Source organism: Emydura macquarii, unplaced genomic scaffold (genome assembly GCF_026122565.2).
Source record: "Emydura macquarii macquarii isolate MOO-44397 ecotype Brisbane River unplaced genomic scaffold, CSIRO-AGI_Emac_v2 contig_1253, whole genome shotgun sequence".
Classification (NCBI taxonomy): domain Eukaryota; kingdom Metazoa; phylum Chordata; order Testudines; family Chelidae; genus Emydura; species Emydura macquarii.
This window is the reverse complement of record NW_027131390.1, coordinates 55,584,498-55,601,926: the sequence shown is the minus strand read 5'-3', so window position 1 is coordinate 55,601,926 and position 17,429 is coordinate 55,584,498. Positions and strand designations below refer to the sequence as shown.

At 41.3% G+C, this 17,429-nt stretch overlaps 1 protein-coding gene across 2 annotated transcripts in view; it reads right to left on the bottom strand.

Annotated features, from left to right (window-relative positions):
* Positions 1 to 94: 94 nt before the first annotated feature.
* The window catches only part of RAPH1 (Ras association (RalGDS/AF-6) and pleckstrin homology domains 1), a 156,103-nt gene continuing 138,768 nt past the window's right edge, over positions 95 to 17,429 (bottom strand). Inside the window, exons 13-14 of one of the 2 annotated variants that reach the window (XM_067548850.1) lie at positions 16,477 to 16,619; positions 95 to 10,601 (exon numbers count right to left, since the gene is read on the bottom strand). In XM_067548850.1, coding sequence (XP_067404951.1) covers positions 8,652 to 10,601; positions 16,477 to 16,619 — 2,093 coding nt within the window. In that variant the 3' untranslated portion in view covers positions 95 to 8,651. Of the gene's footprint in view, positions 10,602 to 15,123; positions 16,620 to 17,429 lie in introns of those variants that run through there. The other variant, XM_067548851.1, reaches the window with a different exon arrangement.

The window sequence follows — 17,429 nt, the reverse complement described above, 5'->3', positions numbered from 1 at the left end:
TTGAAAGCTTGCTCAGTATGTCTGCCTTCACTCCAGCAAGGCCCATCTCATGAAAAAAATAAATGGCAAGACAGGGAAAATAAAACAGAAAGCATTAAATTTAACTACATCTTTATTGAATTGTGCATATTCTATTGTATAATGAGCTATAGTGGGTACTTTATAATGCAGTATTTCTTTTGTCCTCTCCCATGCTTAAAAAAGTATATTTATACATATATTTATATATATTTATAACATGGCAAAGCTCCCCCACCCTGAAAATGTCAGTTGAAAAGAGCCTTTTAAAATTTTTTTTTGGGGGGGGAGGAATGGGGGAGCAGTCCCATTCAAAGATAAAATGTGCAATTTTCTTTTAAAGCAATAAACATAGGATGGTATTTACAGCACTTTCAGTACAAGCGTGCTCCACAGACAAATTATTGATATTTTCTTACATGTGCATTTCCACTATTATAAAGGACACCATCAGTGGCTGCGAATAGTGTAAGTCAGGAAACAAGCTGTGATGTTCCAGTTAATGCTCGTTCCATGGCAGTTCAGACAGATTTAGTTACAACTTATGAAAAAGCAGACATGAAAACCAGCCCCCTTTTGTTTTCTTTTGAAGTACAAGCTCTATATCACTGCAACATACTGAACTACTCACCACATCAGCAAAAGACACAGCAAATCTGGGAGGAAGCAAATTGCTTAGAGTGTTCTGCTAAATTAGATTATTTTCCCTGATGGGTGAGTTGGGGAACTTAATGTGTCTACATCAGTGGTTTTCAACCTGGGGTCCGCTGACTATATCTATAGGATTGGAGCAAGGTGACAATGCAAATAAAAGTTTCAGATCATGAAAAAGGCATGCTGTTTTTCTGATCAATCAAAAGTATGTGAGTACCCCCAGCTACCGATCAAAACCCAGCAGTGATGTTGTTACTATAGAAGTCCAGTTTAGCACCCTTTCTCACGCTGTGTCAAATGCCCTGCCAAGCATGTGCAATATTAATAGTTCAATTCTGTTCAGTCAGTTTTCAGTCTAAGACTTCTATGATAAGGGTCCACGGACCACAGGTTGAATTTCCAAAGGGATCTGCACCTCTATTCAAAATTTTGAGGGAGTCTGCAAATGAAAAAAGGGTAAAACCACTGATCTAGATAATCATCACACTACAAATATGCAACAGCATCAAATCAAGATGGCCACAAGCCTGACACCTCTTGCAAAACACCTGCTTTAGCTCTTCATGCTGCACATTGACCTCTAATTTAGCTGCACTCCTACTCCTAACTGCTCATGCTCAAGAACCAAGAAAGTAGGTAATGGCTACATCTTTGGTAGACAGCCGTGAAATTACAAAGTAGTGCAGCCAGGGTAGTGGTGGATAAAAGACTCACCCTGATAGAGGAGGTGGTCAGTTCTCATACCTTCTGAAAGTATACATAGGTCTTAAAATACCTGGCAGAAACACTGTTGCATCCACTATGCAGCTGAAATTGTATTCCCGAAGAGGATTTTTAAATGCTGTATCAGGAACACTCTTTACTAGCCATTTATTAGTTATTATGGTACTACACCCCAAGTCAAGAGGGGAATTGTGTGCTTCCTGCTCAACCGCTGCTGCATCTCCTTTCAAGCACCATACACAGGCTGGACACGCACAGCATCCATTCACTTCAACAGGAGTTTAACGTCCTCTCTCTCTCACCTCCCCGACTTAGAATTAGGCCCTAGGTGAATCCAGATGGACCATTACTAGTTCCGTTCTCTGTGGTGACGGTTTTTTTAATTTAAATATACAAGGGATAAATGTATTCTGTATTTACAGTACTTATCTCTCTTTCAAAGCTTAACTAAGATTGTAATTCATGAGATGTAATAAGCAGCAGATCCCTTTGCTCTCAGCACTGAGAACCATGTAAACTTGGTATTGTAATGCTTTGCTGTTTTTTCCCCTCAAATGAAGAGACTTGAAAGAGAAATGGCAAGTCATTTACAACAAAACTGTAGGCATTATAAATAAAAGCTATATAGACAGGAACGTTCAAGACTTAAATATTTCAAAGGAAACAAGTAACATTTCCCCTGAAGTGTTTGCCACACACGTTTTATAGCATCCTACTTATTTAAAAGAACCAGGAAGTGAAACAGAGCTGTAAATGGGACTATTTTCATTGTCCAGGCTGAGGGAAATACTCCCCCCCCACTCCCCAAATATCAAATAAAAAGCTCTGTAAAAGGTAAAAATCCCAAATATTTAAAATCACTTCAGTGTTAATATGCTAGAGTATTAGCAACAGTAGAGGAACACTGTTTAACACGTAGCCTTTAAAGAAGAAAAAAAATTCACAGATTATTTGGGTCTTTATCTCAGGTTATAGCTGGTGTTGAATTACAGTTTGTAGTATCAAAACTTTGAACAGTTGAGATTTCAGCAAATTCAGAGTTCTGGAAAAGGAAAACCTGTATGCTGAGCATTTGTGAAGTGGCAAAAAAGCTTTATACAACCCAAAAGCAATACAAATTTGTAAACTAGTGTTCTGGACTGGAACATGTTATGGCCAATTTTAAGCAGAACTCCAGCTCAAATGGGACTTCAGCTCTATAAAACCAATCCTGCAACCTGATGTACATGCCCAACCGCAGTGACTCAGATTATATAGCCAGAACATACCATTGTGATCATCTAGTCTGACCTCCTGCATACCATGGCCCTAAGACTTCCCTAATTAATGCCTGTTTAAAACATGTTGTGCCAATTACCCCACTGCAAATCCAGAGTAATGGCATTGATTTCACTGGAGTTATTCTGGGTGGAGTAGTTGTATGAAACAACAGTCACTTAGATTCCCATATGTAAGGCTGCATAAAAACAAATTAAGAAGATGGTGCCAGCTTCAGCTGTATGAAAAACAATTTCACCTTGAAACCACCACTAATGTAACAGGGTTTTTTGCAGTTTTCTGTAACAAGTGGAAAAAATCCTTTTTTCCTTCTACTGCTGAACCTGCACTTTCACTTCCATTTTAACCAAAGAAAATAGTTTTGAACCAGACTGAGGCTGACATACTTTATTTCTGAGCTAACTGTTCTCTATCAGAGATGACTATGAGCATTGAGGTAAAAAGATGAAAATAGCTTTTTACTGTGCAATGCTAGAACTTGCAAGCACTAGCCACTAAAGGAATCTCAAAACTACACTTGTGCAACAACTGTTTACATTCTTCTTTCTCAGTTCTGAAACCTAAGTGACTTTAGTTGCTTTTTTCTCTGCTGCACTACAAATAATAATCATTCTCTCTGGGCACATTAAATAGGTGCCCTCTGGCTTTGTGGACTTGCACATATTCAGTGCAGTAAATTGACATATCTGCTACATTCAGAGCTGAAAAGTCCATCAGCGGCAAAACAACACAGTGTTTTGCAAGCAAAGCACTACCAAGGAGACAACGCTTGAGTTTGGATGGCCAGTCAATGTTCTCCACTTTCTTCTTTCATGGTAAAGGGCAACATTCTCCTACTTGCTAGAGGACCTCAGCAAAACACGTCAGCTATTCCTCCAACTGACATGCAATCTCATTCTGCAAAGTGTGCACTTCCACACTAAGCTGTTTTAAAACAACACCTGAATTTCCATCACTAACACAATCATGACTATGCTCTCTATTCAATAATAAAAGTACTTTTTGTTGCTAATTGACATTCTATGAACTTAGGCCTGGTCTTTCTTTCTAAAGTAACAGAGTCCAAGCAAAATACACCACAGGACTAACTCTATGGCTCCTCTGGCAATTAAAACATAGTGGCAGAAATGCCCTTCTAACTGGATGGCCAGAGGTTCTACTGGGAAGGAGGAGCGCCAGGATGGCTCTCTCCCAGGTGAGCACTGGGATGGGCCATATCTGTGTTTTGGAGCCACCGTGATTTACCCTGAAGTGACTCCCTGGCTTCTGGGCCTCCACTGTTTCTATTTCAGTACATGCTTGGCTTTGCTCTTACTTTCTTCTGACTGAAGATGTTTGAGTTGCATGAATTCTGTCCCTTCTACATGGCTGTGACACTTAGTAACTAGTGGTTGCTAATAGCTCTAACATTAGAAGGGTAACCAAACTTGGCTTCAGGTCCTCTTATTTCTTGTTTTACAGAGCTGCTTCCTCATCTTCTCCTCTTTCCCCCACTTACGCTATGACCTCATCAATTGTCACTGTCCTTATTCTGATGCCTCAGACACGCCATCTAGCACTAGAGTTCCACCTTGACCCAAACATAATCTAGAGGGCTGTCACCGTGTTGTGTGTTCGTATCACTCTACCTCCTTCCCTTAGTCATTTCTTCCTGCCTATTCTGTGTTTCTCAGTATTGACATATAGTAGGGGCATCTGTCAACTAACCTACAGCTTCACTGCCTGGCCTTACTGTATTGTCCCACTTGAAAGTGCCTCTGTCCTGTCTTGGCTGGCCTACGTTTAGCAAAGTGCTCTGCAAAACGCACACCAGCTTTTATTCTCACCTCAATTCTAGTCTATCAGGCAGCTGCAACTCCAAGCACCTTGCAGATCCATCAGTGTTTTCTGATTAAAGGTGAAAAAATGTTTGTTTGTTTTTTAAATAAAAAGATCTTATGTACATGCGCTGACTAGAATAGTCACATTTTCCTAAATGGGCATCATTTTCTCTTTTATTTCCATGCTAAGTTCTGTGGCAGGGCTTTTGTTTCTCCTACAAGACTTGTGAAAATATTGTTTTACATATTAAAACATTAATTAGTCCCCACAACACCCCTGGAAGGTAGGGGAAATAGGTATAGAGAACATCACAACAAGTTAAGAAATGCAGCTCTGGAATCAGCTGCTCTTGCAAGAGAAAAAGCAGTCTGAATAGAGGTCCTAGCAAGTGGCCAGTAGCTTTGTTTAAAAGAACAAATTTGTAATTTAAACTATACCTGTATTTTGTTAGTAATTTGGGATCAAACCATCTGTTCCATATGTCTAAAGTATGGCTGTTCAACTCCAATGTGCTATGCTGACTAAATCCAGAAGAATTATGGTCAATATTCTTTGCAGAAACTACATTCTCACTATGTGAGAGCGGGGGAGAGAGAGAGAGACAAGAAACAAAGAGCTTAAAATGGAAGGAAGAAAAGGGCCAATTTCAAAATCAGTGAGTAGGGAGAAAATTACTTGCAAATAAGGCTTATATTTTACTTGTCACTAGAACAGCAAGTAAGTGGGAAAAGCAAGTTACCATCAGGATTCTCAAGGTTTGAAAAGGCAACCAGGTTATTTGATTTTTGCCACCCAAGTTTCAGATGGATGATTTAGTTGGGGTTAGTCTTGCTTTGAGCTAGGGTTGGATTAGATGACCTCTGAGGTCCCTTCCAACCCTAATGTTCTATGACTCATTACTCTTTATTGAGAGATTTGCAGGCAGTTTTTACTACCTAGCTTGTACCAACGCTGGACTGGTGACAGACACATGCAAACACTAGCACTTTGATGCAGGTTTTGCCAAAAAAACAAATGCTGAAAACAAAGCATGGGAAAACCAGAACTCAAGGAGAAGCTTCAAAAAGCCCTGCAGTGACACTACGGTAAAAGAGCATTATACCTTTTGGTTTATATAACTCAATTATCCCTTATACAGATACAGAAATAAAATGCATGGGAACTGTGGAAAATGAAAATTCGCTGCATTAACATTTCTTCAAAGACACAACACGTTGGCAGATTGCCCAAAGCTAATGAACAACAAAAAGATTAATTCCTGTCCTCTTGATGACATTCACTCTTTTTGCTGCAAACATGGAGTTATGTTTTCTGACTTCCAGCAAACTGCTCAGTGGCCTGCATTAGGGAGCATAAATTCATGGTCCCATTGGAAACAAATATTAGACAAATGAACTTGATCACAGGAAAAGGAGAACAATTCTCATCTGCCTTTGAAGAAATTGCATTCAAGACATTCCTTTGCCATAATTCTGAACACGTGCATATCCCAGAGGCACCCACATCAAATGAACAACAGAAAGAATGACAGGGCTGACACACACCAGTGGAGTCATCTGGAAGGAGGAGAGGAAGAGGATGAAGAGAAAAGAATTAATTGACTGATTTAGCTCGCAGAGAACATGGGTGCAGACTGGCAATGATTAGTAGGTAAACCTATCAATAAAAACTATGAGGCTAGAATTCCTATCTGTGCACCTTTCACTCCACTGGAAGGTGTGATACCAAGGGCCAGCATACAGGACAAGCAGCAGAAGGATCAATGTAGACAACTACAGCACCCATGAATTGTAGCATAGTTTAACAATCTTGTTACTAAGACACTAAGCCAGCTAACTGAGCATGCTTAAAAATCAACAATTCCAATGCTTTTAAGGACACTTTATAAGCACAAAAATAGTAGAAACAAAACTTTGTGAACAATTTGAAAGATACAAAAAAGTGCCTTTCCATAGCAGTGCTTTAAAAATGCACACAATGGTATATTCTTATTGCTCAAATAAACTACTCTAAAATATTACAGCAATTTCCAGGAGACGCTGGAGGTGCTGAAGCAGATTCAAAATCATATGAAACAGGTCAGCAGAGACAGCACCACTCTTTCTCTTTTCACAATTAAAACTTATTTGAAACTATACAAGTACAACTGCTTTGTGATATTTTTCCCCCCATTCAAACACTCATTTTCTCATTTGGATTATTATAATATTTTTAAAAACAGGAAATGCTGTAACAATATTTCTCACATCTAAAAACCCAAATGGCAAATATTCTCGCTTACCAAATATTAGTTTCTACTTTATCTACGCATGTGATATATTGGAGCATTGCCTGTAATTTCTGGGCTGCTTTCTTCATTTCTTATTTTAGAAAAAATGAGAACATTTAGAATTTTTGTTTTGAAGAAAAAAGGTAAAAATCTTACCATTCCAATCTTGATAGTGTCCCTTTAGTGATCAGGGAAATTCACACAGACGAGCATGTTAAGGTACAGCGCTAATATTGAAGTTATTTTACAACGTACACTGTACTGCACATGCACGAGACACAAGAGCACTTATACTATCTATACTACCATATCACAATGTCTGATAGCTGGGTAAGACTGCACAATCAAAAACTAGTGGATTACAAGAAAAAAGATTCTATTATTTTGACCTTATAGTTTTAATCAGCAGCAAATAAATAATAAATCAAATAAAATATTCTACTTCCTCCTAATAAGGCCCCTGATGATCTAACTTGATTCCTATCAGATTTTATCAGCTCCCAAATTATATATTTTTTCAATCATTTTTTATGACTGCCAGAAGTGCAATTTGTTAATTAATTATGCATTCGTTGCAGTCTAAGAAGGTCAAAGAAAACAGGTTACCCGTGATTCTTGGACTGAAATTACCACTCCCACCCTTACCTCCCCAAATGAAAGTTTCCACCTAACTGCTGGTGAATTACAAACAACGCTTCCCTCAAGGGTTCTCAGCCATTTGTCATAAAGATAACTCATCTCCTCGGGCACAGATAAGGTGAGCATCTGTATGTGGTGTGTGCATGTGAGAGAGAGTATTAGTGAATACAGAAACATATTTTCAATATTTTCAAACTGTATTTTTCAATAATATGTATACATGTATTCATATATCACATGACATATCATTAAGCCTTTGGTGCTGGGCATGAGAGCCTCCCATTGTGTCAAAGTAAGGAATTGTGTGGCCCAGCAAAGACTATAGGACTTCCAGTCAGCTCGCTAAAGGAGTTAATGTACCATTTCTCCTTATCAGTACAAAGAAGCTACCAGGCCTATTATAAAGGTAGAATGCATATTGGATTGGAATAATATATATGTGTATCTCACTTACTGTACGGACAAAGAACTTGGAGCTGTGAATGGTTTTCAGCTATTCGGAGGGGGGGAGGCTCTTTATAGTATAAATATATTTCACTCCAGCCCATTATATATAACTTTTTTTGCTCAAAATGTATTTATTTTCAGTAGTATTAAGACCAGAATGTTTTGGTATGTTGTGCCTGTATTTTCAATCAATTGACAATGTACAGATACTGACAGAATGCTTCAGTTCTGTACCATTTACCCGTCACAAACTGCCAAAAGATGCTTTTCTAATTTAAAGTGCCCCTACATCTTCATCTTCAGGTAAAGATTTGACTGGTTAGAGTCCAATTCCTGGTAATACATATGTCAGTGGACTGAAACAATAAATACAGATCTACAAAAACATTCTGGTTATCTTCTATAACTGCGATGTAATATATCACAATCTATTATATAACCTACATTTATAATACATGCACAAACATGTCTCACATGGACAGACGCTACAAAAAATTTCTTTTTTTTCTTAAATGCAGAAAAAAGTAAGAAAGGTTTTTGGTCCAATCCATATGAAGGATAAAAGAAATTGCAAGAGAGAGGACAATGACCCTTCACCCCTTTGAAATAACCAAACCCAAACCCTCAAACTTTTTGGAATAGTTCTGAAAAGGAATGCATACAGTTACCCTTAGCAACAATTGGAGACCATGTCTTGAGCCTGTTATCGCACAAGTCACATGTTCTCTCTCTACACAAAATATCAGATTTGCTGATTGTAGGATTGACTGAAAGTCACACAGAATATAAGTTCACCTAACGATTACCAGTCCCTAGACAGCTTGGTGTTCTGATCCCTTTTGGGGGGAGCAGGAGGTGGCCCCCTTCGCAACGTTGCATAGCCTGATATATGACTGCCTCCATAGCTGCCAGTCTTTTGCTGGTCAGCAAGCAGTTCAGGCGGGGGTGGAGGCAATGCCATGTCGTCCATCGTGGCAGTTGGCTCTGTTCTGGACACACGGGAAGAAGAGAGGGAGCCATGCCGAGTGATGGACTTCCGCTGCAGAGTCCTGTTTAGGTCTGCCAGGAAGCCAGGCTGAACACTAAGGCCGGACTTGGGCGAAGTGGGCACTTGTGGACTGACTGTCCCCTGCGACTCCATGATTTCTGCCTGTGTAAGCCGAGTGCTGTCATTCCTCTTGGGACGTGTGGGTGGAGGGGCTTTCTTCACCGATGATTTAGACCAGGGCTGGGGCTGGGGATTAACAACAGCAACTTTTGGAGAGGTGCTATCTGAAAATACAGATGGGATCTCTACTGGTGGTAAAGGAAGATCTATTTCCGGTGGAGGTGGTGGAAAGTCCGAATCAGATGGAGGAGAAGGAAATTCTACAACGGGATCCTTCCCAGACACTCCTACTGCAGGCACCTTTGCTGAAATACCTCCTTGCTGAAGAACTATGGGCAGATTTACCCCAGAAAGATTTAGCTTTCCTGGCTTTGGAGGAGCTGCAGGAGGAGGTGGAGACTCCTTGGAAGGAGATCCTGAAGGCTCTGGTGGGTGTGCAAATTTGCTGACAAGGCTATCCACCGAAGGTCTCTTAGATTCATGATACTCAGCAGAGCTGTTAGATTTGATGCTGGAGTTTCGTTGAGGTGTTGGGGGTGGTTTCTTCCCTCCAGGACTCGAGATCTTGCTGGGCTTTTTGACTGGAGATCCTGCCTTGTCCGGTGTAGGAGAAGGTGCAGAGGTAGCTGGGGAAGGTGGCACAGGAAACACTAGGCTGCTCTCAGGTGGAGGAGGAGGAAAATCAGGCGATGGAGCAGAGGTGGGCTGCCACTTTGGCTTTGCTTTCACTGCTGGGGGAGACTGTGGCGCCCCACTTACTGAGACAGGCTTTAAAGGCTGAGGCTCTGTCGCTGGAGGGGTCGGAGGAAGTGGAAACTGACTGGCTATCTGCTTCACAACAGATGGCACAGGAGATTGAGGGGATGGGGGAGGTTTAACAGAGAAGCTCTGCTGTTTTGGTAAGGTGGGTGGGGGAGCAGGCCCTGGAGGAGCAGGTGGTGGTGGAGGAACTTGGGAAGCTGTGAAATTTGGCTGTTTTTTCATTGCAGGAGGAAGGGGAGTGGGCACGGCTGGTGGGATGTGGGGCACGGGTGATGCAGCCTTTGTGCTTGCCTGCGTGAGGACAGGCAGGAGAGGCTTAGGAGGGGCTGGCGGGGGAGGCGCTGCAGGCACAGGGGAAGGGAGAGGTGGTGGTGGTGACACAGCAGTTGGAGTAACGTTCTGTGGAACCTGATGGATTTTCAGAGGGGGCGGTGGGGGGGTGAATGGTGGCACCGATGGGGTGCAGGGGGCTGGTTTCAGCTGTGCCATAGCTGATCCGGGGGTAGGAGGAGGAGGGGGAGGGGGAGGCGGGGGAGTCACCAGCATGGACAGCTTTCCCAGCGTCGGGGGTGGTGGCATTTGCTGTGTGACTGGGGGAGGTTTAAAGAGAGGCCCAGCATGCTGGGAGGCATTCTGCAGCCTCGTTATAGTGCTGTACTTGACAAACATGGCGGCTGCTGAGCCTGCTGAAGGTGTGGACTGGCTGGGAAGAGGTGGTGGCGGCGGAGGGGGAGGGGGCGGAGGAGGTGGGGGGGGTGGGGGTGGAGGTGGTGGAAGGGGAGGCGATGGCTGGGAAGCTGTATATGGGGTAGCTGCTTTAATTTGGGGGGACACAGCGGGTGCAAGTGAAGTGAAGGGCCGGCTCACAGATTCCATTCTGGCCTAAAAGAAGGGGGTTTAAAAAAGAGAGAGACAGAGAGACATTAAGAGAGGGTATAAAGGTAAGTTCTAAATGTGTTTATCATTGGAAAAGTAAGATGCAGACTACAGCATGCAGCAAACGTAAGCACAACGAAGTAGCGGAAGGAAATTCTGACCACTGACAAGGTGGAGGAACTAGAGTGCGCTCATTGGGTGGGAGGAGATGGGGTATCACAAGGACTGAGTACTAGGCTTACTCAACTATATGCCTGAACAATAGCAGGAGATTGACTGTAACTGAAATTTTCTGATCAGACAGTAGTTCAATGGGCGGGGGTGGGGGTGCAGGTGCAACACTACTGCCACTGTGGTTGGGTGGTTAGCACATACAGAACTGAGGCACGACCCTGCAGAGATCCATGGGGATCTTGTGCTCTTGTGCTCACACAGAATCCCAGTAACATTCACCCATGGAGACCGCTTTTACAGAACTGGGCCCCTAGAGAGGAAGCCATGGGGAGTAGGAGACATGGCAGATGTCTGTCCAGATCTATAAGACTGAAATGGACCAGGCTGAGCCAAGACCTTCAAGAGTACCTGTCATTTCATGATTTCTACCTGCATCAGGGTATGCTGTCATATATGTTAACTGTAGTGATGGGCATTATGCTTCAAATGTTTTGATACATGGAAGCCAGAAAATATTCCGAAAAGAATGCAGTATACTGTAGGAACAAGCTCTACACGCTGGTACATCGCTGGGACACTTTCATCCAACATGCACTGAAGTCCACCAATGCAGAGAGAAAAGGGGAATTGTACAGAAAAATCCTCAAACATTCCGTATAACATAAAAAAATTTAATACACAACAACTGTATTGGTAAAGAACAGCTAGACATGCAATTGAATGTAACAGAGAGAGAGAGCAGGGATGAAAAGAAATGGGTCAAGAGAGGGAGGAGTACTGCATTCTACGAACAATCTAGCCAACTCATTTGGTTTTATTCAATAGCATTGGGGTTAAAGTGTTTTTAAACTATAAACCTAAATTTCTGTTAAAGATTAAAGAATATAATTATATTTACTCCTAAGGATTGTCAACACCCCATCCTCCTTTGAGCCAAGCAGTGAGTTTCATGATGATTGTCATAGAAAGCCTTTTTAGTAACTGATGCCAAAACCAGCTAACTAGCATGGACAGCCACAGTTACTAAACATTTTATCAGAACACATTTTGTCAGTGCTACTATATGATATATGACTAGCTAACTTATATGAAAAGATTTGCATATTGATTTGTTATAAGGGGCAATACATGAATAATACTATATCAGCTCTTCATCTGACTGGGAGAAAACTGAAATATTAACTCCACTGAACTAGACTGATTTATAATGAACATGGCACATGCACTTGTCGAATTAGGCTAGTAAGGCAAGGAATCGGACAAAACCCTGGGCTATTCATCAGGTTCACAAAGAAAGGTTAAGATCTCTTGAAAGGGTTAGTCTGCAAGATTCTGGTTATATCAATCCACCCAGGTTAATGTGCTTTCAAAACAGCCCCTGACCTTAATTCTGCCCTGTATAAGGCATGCCGGGCACGCAGATCTTAGCTGTGCTGGGCTTCGCATTTGACACCTGAGACTGTGAGGCAACAGGAGAAACACGAGGAGCATCAAACACAAAGAGGGTGACAGCATAACAACTGGGCATCAGCGCATGGCAGAGTTCGTGAAGACTGTGACTTAAAGATTCCATGTGAGGTTGTTCTGTGCTCCACTTTATCTTGTACTTTAAAAACCACTTTTATTTTGGCTCTTCTTTTATATCACTATCCTGGCTATATTTAAAATTGGAGAGCTGCTTGTAAGCTGCGGAAATTAAAAAAACCGACCTAAACAACAATGTATTTGGTGTCCTTTTTTGTAATGACTTGAACTGGTTAATAAAATATTGTTTGGCTGATAAACAAGTCTAATTATTCAGAAATACAGAATACATTTGCTCCGACTGTATTGTCAGAGAGCAATTTTTTTATAAGCAATTAGATTGATTACCATATGGTTTTGAATATGCTTTTAAAATTTTAGATACAATTAAGCATGAAGAATTTTGCCTGGCATCTAGGAAGGTGATTTTTACAAAAAGCTAATAAAACACATGTAATATTGAGAAAAGGACAAAGAACAATGATTCTGAACCTTTAAACGTATATGTAATTATTTGCAACAAATTACAAAAGTGCATTCAGTGAAATTTGGTTTATAAAGGCCCTGAAGTTAATTAATTCTCTGTTTCAGATTTTATTTCTCTTCTCTGAGGCAGCTAAAAGTAGTTTTTATTTGCAGGCTATTAATTCACAATGGTGAGGTGTATCTTTAGGAACATTTAGAAACTGCACCAAGGAGAGAGCAGCTACTACAGTTTGTATATGTAATAGCTACACTATTGTTAAAGCATTTTTTTGGTATGCAGAATTACTCTATATGTATGGATCTGGGATCACAGAACACACTGACCAGATACACAAGAACAGCTCCTATTGCTCCATAGAGTGGGCTAATACCTTTATGAATATTTTCCTTTCTGGGACTTCTCCAGGTCTTTTTTTACTTAAAGGGTTCCCATTATTCCTTGCCCCTTTACTATTCACAATCTCAAACTTGCTTTATGATTCTCCTTCTGCTCAATGGCCAGACTCCCTCTGAAGCTCCTCAGTGTTTTGTCTGACTAAACCATTGAAAGGCCTCTTCCCAGCAGAGGACTGGTGATTTAGGAATAAGAGACCGAGCACAAGTCCCACAATGATCCTACTTTAAGCTACAACTAGACACTCAACGCAAGACTCCGTCCTGAACTTTTCCTCGTTTGGTTTCCTTTAAAGCCAGCAAATACACTGCATGGACACGATGACAAACACTCAGAAGGCACTGCTGTAGTCTAGCCTGTCAATGATCTGTCTGTAAAAGAAATGTCTCACTGTGATTGTAACTGTCTCTTCACAGCATTAACATTTCGGTGACAATATTTTCACTCCTCACCCCCAATATAATTCTTATTAATAATCCTATTATTATCTCCTTAATTCCTTGAGCTCTGGTATTACTGAGGTCAGAGACCCAGGCAGGACCAAAATTAGGTCCTATGATGTTTGCAGTAGTGATTGCTGTATTTATGGTTATAGCTCAATCTTTCATTTGTAACGTCTTACACTCATCTTTTTCAAAAGTGTACTTTTGAGATAAAACTTCACATACTTTGCGTTAAGTGCAAAAGTGAACTCTGGAAATTTTTAGGACAATCCATTCACCGGTGTTGGGCAAGTGAGGGAGAATTACAACTTTTCTTGTTTGAAAAAAGTTGCTCCACTTTTTGCTGCACACAAATAACTCAAACTGCCGAATTATAAAACTTCAGTCTTTGTACATGGATAGCCCTCAATAAGGAACAGTCTGAAAAGTGTTTTAAAAATACTTTAATCAGATATAGTACAAATTCTCTTAGGTTTTGAGTTGAGCAATTGCCAGTGGCACTGTGGAGTTGTAAAAATAGAGCATCACAAGTTCACAGTGCTAATCCTTTTCTACTCTGGTAAATTAAAACGCAAAATATTTTGGTGCAGCAGCAAGATTCTTCAGGTTATTTTAAAAAAATCAGGAAAGAACAAAGTTACAATTCTCACAGCAACATCAGCTCGCCCACACTGCATATGCTGTACCAATTCAAATTTTCAAGGGCACATGCACTTTTGCACATGCCTGATGATATTATGTATGTCAGGATCACAAGCATGGACTGGGATATGCACACAAATGATCAGATCTAGTACACTTTTAAAAATTTGGTCCACAGTATGCAGCAGTTTTTATTACTAGACTAAGTACTGAATTATTAGATTTATACAAAAAATAAAGAGGCCCCCCCCATCCAAGACTCCATATGCTCCAACAAATTATGAAACATAAAAGGTATGTGCAACATAGACGAGTTAACACTGCTAAGAGAACCATAACTTGTACATTGCTTAACTTTTGCATGTTTCAATTTGACAACTTATGTTGCATCAACTTATTTTCTATATTTAGTTTTATATGCTGCAACAGCACCTCCACCACTGGAGGACAAAGTGAGAGCTATATGCTTTTTATTTAAGATAATACATGTTTCTATTACAAAACGGCTGTCTTTTCTAAAATGAATTCAGTGTCTATAATAGATGCAAAATTGACTGCACTGAAGGAAGAAGTTCTAAGCATCTCTCTCTCTCACACGAGGCTGGTCTACACTACAGAGTGGAGGTGTATACACACAAAAGCTCCTCCCACCTATCTAATTCCCCTGCTATGCCGACATAATAAACCTCACCGAGAGGTGTAGGGCTTATGTCAGTGTACTTAGGGTGATGCAGTATCAATGTAGACATGGTGTCCCTTGACTATCATTCTTGTCAATTTCACGGCTCCCCTTGAGCTGAGAAACTGACAAGTAAGCTGGGCAGCTAGAGCCAGCTGTACCCCCTGGAGAGCTGAAAGGCTGGACCCTGGAGCAGGGCCAGAAGCCCTGGGTGAATGGATCCTGCTCCTGGCAGGGAATGGGTAGGGGGGTGGTGTGGGGTGAGAAGCCAGGACAGTTGGACCCCACTCCCCAGGGGCAAGAAGCCACAGGTGGCTTCTTCTGGCTCCCAGCAGGGAATGGGAGTGAGGGCAGCCTGCCAGGAGCATGTGGGGCAGCGAGGCTCCCGTGGAACTGAGAGACCAGGCTCTCAACTCCCCACACACCACCGACCCCAGGAAGATAGTGTGGACAGGCACCACCGCAGTAATTAATGTGGTGGCTGTAAGTCAACTTAACATAGGTTGAATTATCTTTTAGTGTAGACAAGGCCATTGTCCTGCCAACGCACCTTAACCCTGGCCTGACAGTGTTAGTTTAGATTCTGTGCCTGTTCCGCACCTGGGCATCTCTGCCAAGACTGCCAACAAAGTCATTTATAGTTGCAATTTTTCTGGTGCATCCTGTTGTTCACAAGGAATTGCATTACTGACTTATTTCACCAGGGATGTGTATGACTTCTGGTTATTACTAACCCACTGCAGACCTGAACCAGGTAATCCTTTATATCCTATTACCAACTACTTGAGATATCCACTCTCCTCTCACTACCCAATTACGTATGTTTCATATTTTGACTACAGCATGTTCAAACTTACTGCTTCAATTCTTATGGAACCCAAATAAAAGCATCTAGGGGAATACCGCTGGAGCAGTTTTCAAAATAGGCTCATGCATCTGTCTGCTCCTAGCTCCACCTCTGTCGTTCATAGCCTTATAATAAAAGGACATGACCAACGTCTTATATACAGAGATCTTCCTGAAAACATTTCAATTCAATTTGTTGGCAGTTAATATTTTTGCTTGGTCTTCTTCAATGCTATTCAGTGGAATTCTGAAGCCACAACTGTCTAACACCCAGTGCTTAATTTGTAATGAAAGAGGTGCTGGGGTTCTAGCAATTAAGTGCTGGGGCTCAAGCAATTTTTTTATTTTCACAACTGATGTGGCAAACCCAGGCATACCGGGGCTATGAACTGCCAAGCCTAGAAGTACCTGGGCTGAGCCCCAGCAAACCCTGCTTATACCTAATAATTGGAAAATGGTGACAAAAACCATCTAGTGTCTATGGGCACATATAAAACCTGACAGAAGGCTCAAGGAGTGACTCCTCATTACCCTGGAGAAAGCTACATCTGAAAAAAATTATAATGCAGTATATTGACAAGGTGGAGTAAAAAGAGAAGAGAATCTCAGTAAAGATACAGATGCAGAAGAGATGTCACTCTGTTTCGTACATTTTGTGGGGGGTTGGTTCTCATGCTAAAGTCTTCTTGTTACCTTGCTGGACTCCTCCAGCTGAGTGCCTCGCTTCCAGGCCTCAGAGAAGATAGAGCTGACAATACTTTGGGAACGGACATGTCCAGTTGGCTGGGTGTCAGAAACTCCACTGTCAGATTGATTAGAGTGATTTGATTGAGACTCTGTTTAAAAAATATGAAACAGGAAAAAGTTCATTTTTATCAAAGTCAGTCAATGTGTTTGTAATGTGACACTGATGAATGACACTAGCTAGGCACAGAGGGGACATGTTAATTTCATGCTCATCAAAGGACACTATTTCCACTAAAATACTGAGCTCATTGTCAGGCACCAGAAAATTGCTGGTCTGAAACACTCCCTCTCACACACCCCCCAAAAAACCCCATGACAGTCACACCTGGAACTTTGTGAAGATGGCAGCATATCAGTTATGCTGTGAAGGCTAACCTCTTCCCCTGCCTTGCCGAAGATTCTGTTCATGCTGCCTCCAAGGGTGCCATGAAGCCACAAGAGTTGTACTTTAGTCCTAGTGAATCAGCAGATATTTTTGCAATGCCCCGTCCACGCAAAGCATAACAGTTCCACAACTAAACTGTTTTCAGTAGAACTATGCTTGACTACCCATTGCTGGCTCAGACCCCGTTCCATAGATAGTTGTAAACTAGTTGTAAACAATGAGGTGGACGTGCAAATTGTTAACCGATTTTTGAATAGCTATTTGCCTTAAAAATGGGCTCGTTGGAGGACTGAGACCAATGTTTTTAAAAGTGTGTGTGTGTGAACAGATTTGTGGAGTTTTTGCCTTTGGGTAGAGACTATTTTTCATGTATTTATTTCACGTATTTTATTCAACTAAAGGATTTTAAAAACTATATATGTCTCTACTCATCACTGAAACACAAGCCTGGGATGTAATTTTTAAATTGGTGAGGACAGGTATGAGCCATTTGAAAGGATGTTTCCTTTTCTCA